The sequence below is a fragment of the Jaculus jaculus genome, chromosome 1, assembly GCF_020740685.1.
Source record: "Jaculus jaculus isolate mJacJac1 chromosome 1, mJacJac1.mat.Y.cur, whole genome shotgun sequence".
Taxonomy (NCBI): domain Eukaryota; kingdom Metazoa; phylum Chordata; class Mammalia; order Rodentia; family Dipodidae; genus Jaculus; species Jaculus jaculus.
Window position 1 is genome coordinate 123,831,728 of NC_059102.1, and position 14,060 is coordinate 123,845,787.

The 14,060-nt window shown below is 41.3% G+C and overlaps 1 protein-coding gene across 3 annotated transcripts in view; it reads left to right on the forward strand.

Annotated features, from left to right (window-relative positions):
* The window catches only part of Kiaa1958 (KIAA1958 ortholog), a 176,519-nt gene that overhangs the window by 149,079 nt on the left and 13,380 nt on the right, over positions 1-14,060 (forward strand). For 2 of the 3 annotated variants that reach the window (XM_045133394.1, XM_045133390.1), the window contains one exon: positions 11,186-11,358. In XM_045133394.1, the coding sequence (XP_044989329.1) occupies positions 11,186-11,358 (173 nt within the window). Of the gene's footprint in view, positions 1-11,185; positions 11,359-14,060 lie in introns of those variants that run through there. The other variant, XM_045133387.1, reaches the window with a different exon arrangement.

The following is a 14,060-nucleotide window of genomic DNA, read 5'->3' on the forward strand; positions in this document are numbered from 1 at the left end:
CAATGTCTTTAAGCTTTTTTGTTTTTTTGTTTATGAGGCATGGTCTGAACTAGTCCAGGTTCTCCAAGAACACTGTAGCCCAGGCTAGCCTCAAACTCACAAATACCATACCCTCCTACTTTGCCTCTTTAGTGCTGGATTCTTTAAACATTACCACTGCTAAAATTATTCATAGGTTTGCCAGATGAGTTGCATGGTGAATAATAGATTGTATCTTTTGTGTTAGAATATGAAAATTTAGCTAAAACCCCATCAGCCTGAAAGTTGATAAGAGGATGACTGGGGCATGCTTAGAGCTCTGCAGAACTTCTGTGCGACTCGCCCTGTCAACATGAAGAGTGCTGATGGTTTACAGTGAGCACTGTGTTCAAGTTCAACCAGGTCTTCCGTCTTTGTTAGGAATCGTAGGAATGCATCTAAGGTTCCTTTCCCTCTGTCCCTTACAATTTAATTGGGAATAATAAGATGGGTTTCAGCCTGGGCTATAGTGTGAGACCCTACCTCAGAAAACACAAACAAAGAGATGGGTTTATCAGTTTAATCACTGTAATTTAAAACCAGGCATCTTATAAAAAAAACGATGATTACGATTAATGCTTAGAAAAAAATTATGAAATAATTTTCCCATTCTTTGAGGGTATGTTTACTTACCCCACTGATAGATTGTCACTTTTTTATATATCTTCTACCTCCTTCTAATTTGTTCATGTAGAGGGAAAAGCATATTTTATCAGTTTCACTCAGATCATATTTAAAACTTCTTAAAGCTCCTACAGTTCCACTTTGTGAAAGGGAGAAGGGGAATTCAACGAAAGGAAACACGTGTTAACGTGTTAGGATGTGTGACTGCTTTTGTTGGTCAGTTGTCCTCTGCCCGTGGATATTTGTACAAACAGAGCACTTTGGAGAGCAAGACTGTATGGTACTGGTTTCATTTTTATTGTGCTACTCACCAACCTTTCACATGAAAATGGATTCATTTTTCTCAAGTCACTGTCTTGCTTCTTGTCTGTCTGTATACTTGTGCTCTGACTAAAATTCTAGTTTTGTGTCCTAGTAATCTAGTCCATCATGTGTATAACATTTGCCTCTAATGTAGTGTAATTTTCTATTTTTGGTGTTTGTTGGTACAGCCTAAAACTTATGGAAATAAGAAAATCAATCCAATAAAATCAGCTAATATATGTCAACAGTGTCTCTGAAGAGTATGCTTTACTCGCAGTGTTCTGTCTGTATTTCGGTATGAAGACCAGTCTTCATTCACATAACGAATTGCGTTCTACAAAAGTGGCTGATTCCCTTTTTTTTTTTTTTTTTTTTTTGGAGCTCCAGCAACTTAAAACATAGACTACATTTGAAAATAAAATAGAACCAGATATGGTGGTGCATGCCTTTAATCCCCATGCTCAGGAGGTAGAGGTAGGAGTATCACTGAGTTTGAGGCCAGCCTGGAAGTATGGAGTCCGGGTCATTGCAGGCTAGAATGAGACCAAGTTGCTTGTCGGGAATTCTCTGCAGTGGCCCCAGATGTTGCCCGTGCACACAGAGCCAAACACTCCATGTACAGGTGGTTCTGACCACCAAGGGGTAGCCCTGGGATGGAAAACATTTGTGCACATAACTATTCAAACATACCCTATGGGGTAATAAAGTTCTTTAGCAAAAAATCCATAGCTGATTTAATCACAGGCTTCCTGCACAATGACCCAGACTCACTCTGAAAGTCCTGTAAGGAGCAGACGGCTCCACTGGAAACAACTCCGTCTGCTTTCTTTTTTATTTAGGGGTGCTGGTATTTTTGAGACAGGATCTTATGTAGTCAAGGGTGGCCTTAAACTCCTGATTTTTCTGCCCCTACCCCCAGTGCTAGAATGACAGGTATGTGGCACCACACCAGGCTTGTCTGCTGTCTGTGTGGAGCTCTAATAATCCCTTGTGTATTTTTAAATAAATACAAATTATACTAAACTAAGTACATGTCAGGTTCTAATTTTCCTTATTCTTTGGGAAATATGTTTAGTTATATTAGATTCTCCATATGCTGTCTGTTACCTGCAACACATTGATATTGTTTCTAGAACAAAATAGGTAAGAATGGCCCCTCAAAATAATTTTTTGAAGTTGCTTAAGTGCAAGCATCTTTACTGTGTCACTAAAATCATAATAGACACCCAAAAATACACTCATAGTTATTCTGCAGAAATTCAAATACATTTTGTTTGTGTCTTTGTATTTCGCCTATTTTTCCTCACAGCTGATTGTTCCAAATAGAAATGAATATTTTTTTTAATATTTTTTGTCCATTACTTATTTATTTATTTGAGAGTGACAGACACAGAGCGAAAGACAGATAGAGGGAGAGAAAGAGAGAATGGGCGCCCCAGGGCTTCTGGCCACTGCAAGTGAACTCCAGATGCATGCGCCCCCTTTTGCATCTGGCTAACGTGGGACCTGGGGAATCGAGCCTCGAACCGGGGTCCTTAGGCTTCACAGGCAAGCACTTAACCGCTAAGCCATCTCTCCAGCCCAGAAATGAATATTTTTGTGTATAGTAATTTAGGTTATATCAAAATTACAAAAAGGTAGGCTGTATTTTTATAGTGCTTTAACAAATAAGAAGCCCATCTTTATTAAAATATTTTTATATTATATTTTATTATTTATTTATTGGAGAGAGACAGAAGAATAAAAAGGCATACCAGGGCCTCTAGCCACTGAAAACAAATTCCAGACATATGCACCACCCTGTGCATATGGCTTATGTGGGTACTGGGGAATCAGACCTGGGTCTGTAGGCTTCACAGGCAAGTGCCTTAACTGCTAAGCCATCTCTGTAGCCCAGAAGCCCATCTTTAAATATATTTGCAAGCTAGATATTTCAAATGGGATGAAGTTTTATTTGCCTAGTGGGAAAGGATAGAGTTCAAGTTGAGTAATATTTACAAATCAAAATATTTTCTTAAAAGTTTCATTTAAAATTTTTAAAAATATTTATTTATTTATTTGAGAGAGAAAAAGAATATGGGCATGTCAGGGCATCCAGCCACTGCAAACAAACTCTAAGCGTATGCATCACCTTCCATATCTGTATTATGTGGGTCCTGGGGAATTGAACCTGGGCCCTTTGGCTTTGCAGGCAAGCACCTTAACTACTAAGCTATCTATCCCTCCAGCCCTATTTTAATTTTTATTTTATTTTATTTTTTTGGTTTTTTGAAACAGGTTCTCACTGTAACCCAGGCCAACCTGGAATTCTCTATGTAGTCTCAGGGTGGCCTTAAACTTACAGCAGTCCTCCTACCTCTGCCTCCCAAGTCCTGGGATTAAAGGCATGTGCCACCATTCCCAGCCTAATAATTTTAAAACGGATTGCATGTGACTAAAATGGCTAATATATATAAAATATTTAATGTTAATAATATATCACCTTGAAAAATAGGTTTTGTTTTTTTTTTTTAATTTATTTGAGAGAGAATGGGTGCACCAGGGCCTCTAGCCTCTAGAAATGAACTTCAGACCACCTTGTGCATCTGACTTATATGAGTCCTGAGGAATCAAACCTGGATCCTTTGACGTTGTGGGCAAGCACCTTAGCCATTAAGCAATCTCTCCAGCCCTCAAAACATAGTTTTAAAAGCAAACACTGAATTTGATGGCAAACATTTTCAGAGTGGACTGTTGTTTTAAAGTGGAAGTATGGAAGCCAGGTATGGTGGCACAAGCCTTTAATCCTAGCACCCAGGAGGCAGAGGTAGGAGGATTGCCATGAGTTCAAGGCCACCCTGAGACTACATATTGAATTCCAGGTCAGTCTGAGCTAGAGGAGACCCTACCTCAAAAAAAAAAATTAAAAAATGAAATGGAAGTATGGGCTGGTGAGATGGCTTAGTGGTTAAGGCAGTTATCTGCAAAGCCAAAGGATCCAGGTTTAATATCCCAGGACCCATGTAAACCAGACGCACAAGGTAGCACATGCCTCTGGAGTTCATTTGCAGTGGCTGAAGGCTCTGGCATGCCCAGTCTCTGTCTATCTCTCTAAATAAATATATAAATAAAATATATTTAAAAACTGGAAGTAAAAAAAAAAAGAACAACAAAAAAAATGGAAGTAGTTGGGTACAGTAGCACATTCCTTTAATCCCAGCCCTCAGGAAGAAGAGGATGGAGGATCACCATGAGTTCAAGGCCACCCTGAGACTACATAGTTAATTCCAGGTCAGCCTGAGCTAGAGTGAGACCCTACCTCAAAAAACCAAAAAGAAAAAAATATGGAAGTAAATATTTGTATATACTTGGTACCAATCTCCTCTCCCACTCTGTAGATTGTCTTTTGTCAAATTTTGTCAAAGGTAGTCTCACTCTAGCCCAGGCTGATATGGAATTCACTATGTAGTCTCAGGGTAGCCTTGAATTTACCTACCTCTGCCTCCTGAGTGCTAGGATTAAAGGTGTGCACAACCACACCTGGCTGTATTTTCAAAGTTTTTTTTTTCTTTTTTCTTTTTTCAAAATTTTAAAAATATTGTGAGGGAAAGAGAGAGAGAGAGAATGGGCAGGTCAGGGCCTCTTGCCACAGCAAACAAACTCCAGACAAATGTGCCACTTTGTACATCTGACTTCCCATGGTTGCTGAGGAATTGAACCCAGGCCAGCAGAGTTTGCAAGCAAGCACCCTTAACTGTTGAGCCATCTCTTCAGCCCACATCTGAGATACATATACATATACATATACATATACATATACATATACATATACATATACATATACATATACATACATATATGCAAAAAGAGTTGATTTGTTTTTTGTTTTGTTTTATTGAGATAGGGTTTCACCCTAGACCAGGCTGACCTGGAATTCACTCTGTAGTCTCAGGGTGGCCTCGAACTCACAGCAGTCCACCTACCTTTGCCTTCCAAGTGCTGGGATTAAAGGTGTGTGCCACCCATGTCCTGCTGAGTTTTTATTATTGTTGTTTGTTTGTTTGTTGAGGTAGGGTCTCACTCTAGCTCAAGTGGACCTGGGATTCACTATGTAGTCTTAGGGGGGCCTCAAACTCAGGACAATTCTACCTCTGCCTCCCAAGTGCTGTGATTAAAGGCATGTGCCACCATGCCTGGCTTGTTTTTTAAAAAAAAAATATTTAATTTTTATTTATTTATTTGACAGAGAAAGAGGGAGGGAGGGAAGAAGAGAGAGAGAGAATGCGTGCACCAGGACCTCCAGCCACTGAAAACGAACTACAGATGTGTGCACTCCCTTCTGCATCTGGTTAACATGGGTCTTGAGGAATCGAACCTGGTTCACTTGGCTTTGCAGGCAACTGCCTTAACCACTAAGCCATCCCTCCAGCCCTGTGTTTTGTTTTGTTTTGTTTTGTTTTGTTTTGTTTTGTTTTGTTTTGTTTTTTCAAGGTAGGGTCTCACTCTGGCCCAGGCTGACCTGGAATTCACTCTGTAGTCTCAGGGTGGCCTCAAACTCATGGCAATTTTCCTACCTCTGACTCCCGAGTGCTGGGAGTAAAGGCGTGTGCCACCACGTCCAGCTCTGTTTTTTTCTTTTTTAATGAACAAAATAATTTTAGAACTGGCCTAGAGTAGGACCCTACCTCAAAAACCCAAAATAATTTCCAGAGCCAGGTGTGGTGGCACACGCCTTTCATCCCAGCATGTGGGAGGCAGAGGTAGGAGGATGGCATGAGTTCAGGTCCCCCTGAGACTACATAGTGAATTTCAGGTCAACTCTGGGATAGAGGGAGACCCTACCTCGAAAAAAGTAAATAAAATAACAATAATAATTTCCAGTTTGGAGCTATTTATTTGTTATGTTTTTATGAGCATTCATATATGCCTTTTGGTATGGATAGGTGCACGCTTCTGTTGGTTTATATTTGGGAATAGGATTACTGGAGAACAGGATAGACAAATGCTCAACGTCAGTAGATACTGCCAATTACATTCAGAAGTGGCATATATGGCGAATACTATCAGAGTAAGAAGTATTCCTCACCAACTGCTCATATTTGCAGGCTTTGTTTTTCAGGGAAGATATGTTGTTGGAACATTCTAATGTGTTTGAGATTCATTTAAGTGTTGTTCACTTTTAACTGTACTATCTGCTTTGTAATTGGTTAGTAAAACAAATCCATGGTAAATATCTTTTCTTGGTATGTGGCTTGCTTTTTTACCTCCTTATGTATTTTTTAAAATTTTTTGTTTTTATTTTTATTTATTTGAGAGCGATAGAGAGAGAAAGAGGCAAATAGAGAGAGAGAATGGGTGCATCAGGGCCTCCAGCCACTGCAAACGAACTCCAGATGCATGCACCACCTTATGCATCTGGCTTACGTGGGTCCTAGGGAATCGAGCCTCGAACCGGTGTCCTTAGGCTTCACAGGCAAGCGCTTAACCGCTAAGCCATCTCTCCAGCCCTCTCCTTATGTATTTTGATAGATAACTGCTTTTAATTTTTATAGAATCCAATTAATTTTTGTATTGATATTATGTTCTGTTTAAAAATATTCAGCTACTCCAAACTACTAAAACTGATCTGTAATTATCCTTTCTGTTTGTGGTATGTATGTGTGCACACAGTGTATGCACATAAGCACACATGGTACAAGACCATGTGGAGGGCTAGAGAAACAGCTTAGCTGTTAAGGCGCTTGCCTGCAAAGCCAAAGGACCCAAGTTCAATTCCCCAGGACCCACATAAACCAGATGCACAGGGTGGTACATGCGTCTGTAGTTTGTTTCTAGCAGTTGGTGGCCCTGATGGGCCCATTCCCTCCCTCCCTCTCTCTCTGTCTCTCTCTCTCTCTCTAACAATGATAAATATAAATAAAAAATAAAACGCTTTTTAAAAAGAGCGTGTAGAAACTAGAGAACATCAGTGTCCTCTTCTTATCACTCTTCCACCTTATTTTTCACTCCACTGAACCCGGAGCTCACTGACAGGGACTGTCCCAGTGATCTCCTGTCTCTGCCATCGTTAGCACTGGGGTTATAGACATGCACAGCCATGCCTGGCCTTTTTAATGGGTGCTAGAAATTGAACTAAGTTCATCATGTTTTCACAGCAAACAATCTTACTCAGGGAGACATCTCTTGTTTTATTTTGCTTTTTTTTTTTGAGACAGAGACCCATGTACCCAGGCTAGATTTGAAGTCGCTAGCATAGCTGAGGATGACATGAACTTTTGGTCCTCCTATCTACACCTCTGAAGTGCTGAGATTACAGATATGCACCACCATACCTGGCTGGTCCCCTAAGATTCTTGTAGAAGTTTATTTTACCATGTACAGTTTATGATTTCATTTGAGATTGTTTTCTTATTAGGTTTATGGTGTAAAGTAGGGATTCAATTTGCTCATTGTTTTTTTTTAATATTTATTTATTTATTTATTTCACAGAGAGAGAGAGAGAGAGAGAGAAAGAATGGGCACGCCAGGGCCTCCAGCCACTACAAACAAACTCCAGACACGTGCACCCCCTTGTGCATCTGGCTAAACGTGGGTCCTCGGGAATTGAACCTGGGTCCTTTGGCTTTGCAGGCAAATGCCTTAATCACGGAGCCAGCCCTCATTGTTTTAATGATTTTTGTGTCTGTATAAGGTGCTGGCACTGGCTATAATTTTCTTTCATTTTTGTAGTTCTTTTATTTTGATGGAAAAGTTGTATGTTTTTATTTTTATTTATTTATTTGAGAGAGAGAAAGAGGCAAATGAACTCCAAATGCATGCGCCACCTTGTGCATCTGGCATATTTGGGTACTAGGGAATTGAACTTGGGTTATTAAGCTTCTCAGGCAAGTGTCTTCACCGCTAAACCATCTTTCTAGCCCAAGTTGTGTGTTTTATAAAAGAAATGATCTAGTCACTCTCCCTGATCATTAACAGAGTTTTATAGTTTTGTTATTGGTTTTTGTTTTTGTTTGTTGTTGTTGTTTGTTTTTTTCAAGGTAGGGTCTCACTCTGAACCCAGGCTGACCTGGAACTCACTCTGTAGTCCCATATTGGCCTCCTACTTCTGCCTCCTGAATGCTGGAATTAAAGGTGTGCACCACCACACCCAGCCTGTTACTGTTAATTTTTTATTTTTATTTTTTCTGGTTTTTTGAGGTAGGGTCTCACTGTAGCCCAGGCTGACCTAGATTTCACTATTTAGTCTCAGGGTGGCCTCGAACTCATGGAGATTATCTCCCCCCCCCCACCCCGAGTGCTGGGATTAAAGGGGTGCGCCACCATGCTGGCTCCCTGTTATTGTTTCTTTTTTTTAATATTTTATCTTTATTTATTTATTTGAGAGCAAGAATGGTAAGGAGAAAGAGAAGGGGAGGGAGAGAGAGAGGGAGAAAGAGAATGGGCATGCAGGGCATCCAGCCACCAATACCAATGAATTCCAGACACATGTGCCACCTTGTGCATCTGACTTATGTGGGTCCCGGGGAACCAAACTTGGGTCCTTTGACTTTGCAGGCAAGTGCCTTAACTGCTAAGCCATCTCTCCAGCCTTGTTGTTTCTTCAATGTTAGGATTTTCTAGTGAAATCCATCTAAACCTGAATATGTCTTTCTGAGCATTTTGCTGTAGATTCTGTTTCTTTAAGATGTGGAATACTATTCAAACATTATATTTCTTAGTCTGTTTGTTAAGTTATGGCTTTTTAGATAGTTGCTAATTTTCAGATTCATTGACATCAAGTTGTTGATAATGTCACCTGTTGTTTTATAGTTTGCATGATTTGCAGCATTGATTTTCACTTCTGGTGAAAATCGCTTTTGTCATTTCAAACTCATCTCAGTATTACTTTTTATTATAAATTTGTTTCCTATTTCACTGATTTCTGTTTTCATTTTCATCCTCCAGCTTATTTTAAGCATACCTGTTTCATAATTTCTTTTTTTTTTTTTTTTGGTTTTTCGAGTTAGGGTCTCACTCTGGCTCTCATAATTTCTTAACATGGTTGATATCCAGCCTTTCTTCTCAAATCTCTATAGTTAATGCTGTCATTTTCTCTTTAGGCATGCAGTGACTGCATCTTAGAACTTTGATAAATATTATTGTCTTTAGCACTCAACTTGAAATATATTGTAATCCTTTGGATTTTTTAATTCTTCAGAAAGAACATATTTATCATATCATTTCTAGTAGTATTCTTATTTTCCTGCATATTTCTACTGATGTATTTGTGATGTTTTAACTTTTTTTCGGCTGATTTTGAGTTAATTGTATATTCAGGGACTGAGTAGGGAACATAGAATTGATTGCTGTAGCTTGGTGGCTTCCATGCTACTCGCTCTACCCAACTGCCAAGTTGTGTTGGTTTCCATGCTACATTAATAGTAGTAGTAGCTTTTAGGAATCCAGTGCTGTTAAGGCATACATTTGGACAGAGCTGTTTCAAGCAAATAATAATTGGGCACAGTGCTATGTAAGTGTGCTGCAGTGAGCAGTAATGAGTGGCTGAAGAAGTGTTCCTAAATAGATGTGCCCACTGGGAACCAGCAGGGAAACTGGGAGCTCCCTGACTCGTATATGGCGATGATGTGACTCGAGAGGTGGGGGTTAGAAGTTTGCTCATAGCTGCTTCCCCTCCGTCAGTGTCCAGTGGAACTACCCAGAGTTATCTGTAGGATGTATCTTCTTTCCTGTCTGACCCTAAGGGTGGCCTGCCACAGCACATTGCCCTCGCTTCCCACCCTGTGCTTGCCAGCACTTGCACGGATGGCAGTGATGTTACACAGTAACGTGTATGGACCAACAGAACCATTCCGATCTGAAAGTCCTTAGAACACACTGTACCACAAGGTCCACCCACCCCCCATAGCTCTTCCAACATGTGCCACCCTGGTGGAGGAGGAGCAGGGGCATCATCAAGGTTCCACAGTTGAAAAGGCAGTTTATTAATAAGTATAATTGAATGTTTAAACACAGTCATAGGACTGGGGGTGGAGCTCAGTTGGTAGAGTTCTTGCCTAACCTGCATGAGGCCCTGGGTTGCATCCCTAACACCACAATAAACTGGCCATGAGGACACACATTTATAAAACAAACTACTTAGCAGGCTAAAGCATGATTGCAAGTTCAAGACTAACGTGGGCTACAGAGTAAGTTTAAAGCCAGCCTGGGCAACTTAGTAAGATCTTGTCTCAAATAAAAACAGGGCTTGGGATGTCTTCTCTAGTATGCACAAGACCCAAGGTTTAATTCTCCGTGCCAAAAAAAAAAAAAAAAAAAAAAAAGCCAAAATAAGTGGACACATATATTCGGTTGTTTTCACACAATTTATTTCTCTTTCTATAAGTATAAATTCTTTATCTGTTTCATTGTGGAGTAGAAGTTTGGCTTCCTTTATTTTTTTTTAAGGCTTAAAGAGACTTTTTTAGATTAAGAGAAGGAAAGAAAAAGGAAGATACAGAGATCTTCTTCCATATGGGAGACAGGAGGGGGTAGAGAAGCCATGTCGGAGGAGGGGGCTTGCCGCAGCAGGGACCTGGATGTTCAGGAGGGACGAGCAACCAAAAGAAGACTGGTTTCCTTTTTTTTTTTTTTTTTTTTTCCGAGGTAGGGTCGCACTGTGGGCCAGGTTGACCTGTAATTAACTATGTAGTCTCAGGGTGGCCCCTCTGGAGTATTCCTCCTTTCTCCTAGTATTTCTCTCACTTAACCTTCCATCTGACTTGAAGCCAGTTGATGGTTTGTACAATAAGCCATCTCTTTATTACTTTAGGAAAAATTAAAGCAATATGATAGCTCCACTTAAGCCTGCCCCTGATGGTACACAGGAATTTGAGAGCGTTCCTGTATGCTAAAGATATGTAATCTCCCTCCTCTTCTTCTTTTCTTTCCTTCCTCCCTTCCCACTTCCTCCTCACTTTTGGTGGTGGTATTAATGCAAATGCTGGGGCTTTTTTCTTGTGAAAATTTTAGGACTTTTTTTCCAGCATGAATTTTCCTCCCATTAATGGATCCACTCAGTATACATGCAAAATAACCAGGATTATATACAACCTTACTGCACTGATTCAGCTTTCCCTACTTACCCTAGTATATGTAAACTTGATAGAAATTTCACTTTTTAGAGTATCTTTTAGGAGTTCTTTGTCATTTAACATGATCCAACCTATTCTCAAAAATGGGGAATAGCAAATTATTTTAATGCTTTTGTTGTTTTTGTTTCTAGCTTATTCTACTAAACTCAACAAATTTCCTGTCTTTAATATTAATGATGACTTGAATGATCTGTGTACCAGTGCAGTAAGCCCAAACACCACCAAAGCCACGCGCTACGCCCTGAATGTGTGGCGGTACTGGTGCATGACCAACGGGCTCAAAGACCACACGGACATCACCAAGGTAAGATGCCACTGACTTTCCTACTGCTTTCAGCCAACCTCACGGAGCTTCCAGGTGCCAGGAGCCGTGCCAAGCATGATAGGGAAGATGGCTGTGAGTTCGAGGCCAGCCTGGGACTACAGAGTGAGTTTCAGACCAGCCTGGGCTAGAGTGAGACCCTACCTTCAAAGAACTAAAAAACAAAACAAAAAGCGGTTTGGGCCGGGTATGGTATCACACACCTGCAACCACAGCCCTCGGGAGACAGTGCGGAAGGACCGCTGCAAGGTGGACAGCATTGTTCGGTTGTGGGTTCCGGGCCAGCCAGAGCTACTTAGCAAAATCCTGCCTCAAAAAAAAAAATAGGGCTGGAGAGATGCCTTAGTGGCTAAGGCAGTTGCCTACAAAGCCAAAGGAGCCAGGCTTGATTCCCCAATACCCAACTAAAGCCAGATGCATGAGGTGACACGTGTATCTGGAGTTCATTTGCAGCGGCTAGATGCCCTGATGCGCCCATTCTGTCTGTCTCTATCTGCCTCTTTCTCACTCTCTCTCAACTAAATAAGTAAAGCAAGTTTTGACTCAGATAAAAAATAAAATTTTGAGCTGGAGAGATGGCTTACTTGCCTGTAAAGGCTAACAACCCGAGCTCAATTCCCCAATACCCAAATAAAGACAGGTGTACAAAGTGATACATGCATCTGGAGTTTGTTTCCAGCGGCTAGAGGCCCTGGCACACCCATTCTTTCTGTCTCTTCTTCTCCCTCTCTCCCCTTTGCTTGCAAATAAATAAAAATATTTTAAAAATAATATATTTTAGAAGAATAAAGAAACTTCCTGGAATATAGCACAGATAGCAAGATTTATGGCAGTTAATAAAAGGTTCAAAATCTAGGTGTAGGGATTTTACCCCTCCTGCCTTCTTCTTATGGGCAGGAGCTCTTCATACTCTCTCCTCTTTCCTTCTTTAATCTAGTAAGCCTCTAGACCTAAAAAAAAAAAATTGGTGGACTCAGGAGGCAGAGGAAGGAGGATCACTGTGAGTATGAGGCCACCCTGAGACTACATGTTGAATTCCAGGTCAGCCAGGCTAGAGTGAAACCCTACCTCAAAAACCTACAGAAAAGCCACGTATAGTGGTGCATGTCTTTAATCCCAGCACTTGGGAGGCAGAGGTAGGAAGATTGTTGTGAGTTCAAGGCCACTCTGAGACTACATAGTGAATTCCAGGTCAAGCTTAGGCTAGAGCAAGACCCTACCTCAGAAAACAAAACAAAACAAAAAAGCCTAGGTGGGGGCTAGAGAGATGGTTGGGCACTTGCCTGTGAAGCCAAAGGACCCAGGTTCGATTTCCCAGGACCCACATAAGCCCAATGCAGAAGGGGCACACATATCTGGACTTTATTTGCAGCAGCTAGAGGCCTTGTCACCCTGGCATGCCCATTCTCTGTTTGTCTGTCTCTTCTCTCTCTCTCTGCTTGCAAGTTAATTAAAAAAGAAAGAAAGAAAGAAAAGCCAGGTGTGGTGACTCATGCCTTTAATCCCAGCACTCAGGAGGCAGAGATAGGATCACCAAAACAAAACAAAAAAAAGCTAGGGCTGGAGAAATGGCTTAGCAGACCCAGGTTCAATTCTCCAGGTCCCACGTAAGCCAGATGTACATGGTGGCACTTGTGTCTGGAGTTCATTTCCAGTGGCTACAGGCCCTGGCGCGCCCATCCTCACTCACTATCTCTTTCTCCCCATCTCTCTGTTTCAAATAAATAAAAATAAATCTCTAAAAAAATTGACCAAAAAAAAGCCAGGTATAATGTCCCATGTCTGTAATTCCAGCACAATTGAGGATCAAAAGTTTAAGGTTGCTAGAGAAATAGCTTAGTATTTAACGCACTTGCCTGCAAAGATTAAGGGCCCAGGTTTGACTCCCCAGAGCCCATGTAAGACAAATGCACATGGTGACACATGCGTCTGGAATTTGTTTGCAGTGGTTAGAGGCCCTGGCATGGCCATTCTCTCTCTCTTTCTTGCTAACAAATAAACATATAATACTATATATATACATACATACACACACACACACACACACACACACACACACACACACACACACATATATATATAAAAGCCCAGGTTAGACTCCCAAGATCCTATGTAAGCCAGACATACAAGGTGATGCATGCACACAAGGTCACACGTGCACAAGGTGGCACAACATCTGGAGTTCGACTGCAGTGGCTAGACACCCTGCACACCTACTCATTCTCTCTTATAAAAATAAATAAGGGGGCTGGAGAGATGGCTTAGAGGTTAAGCGTTCGCCTGTGAAGCCTAAGGACCCCGGTTCGAGGCTCGGTTCCCCAGGTCCCACGTTAGCCAGATGCACAAGGGGGCGCACGCGTCTGGAGTTCGTTTGCAGAGGCTGGAAACCCTGGCGCGCCCATTCTCTCTCTCTCCCTCTATCTGTCTTTCTCTCTGTGTCTGTTGCTCTCAAATAAATAAAAAATGAACAACAACAAAAAAAAAGCTTTAAAAATAAATAAACACGGGGCTGGAAAGATGGCCTAGCAGTTAAGGCATACGCCTGTGAAGCCTAAGGACCCCAGTTCAGTTCTTCAGATCCCACGTAAGGCAGATGCACATGGTAGCACATGTGTCTGGAGTCCGGTTGCAGTGTCTAGAGGCCCTGGTGTGCCCATTCTCTCTCCCTCCCTCTCTCTCTCTCC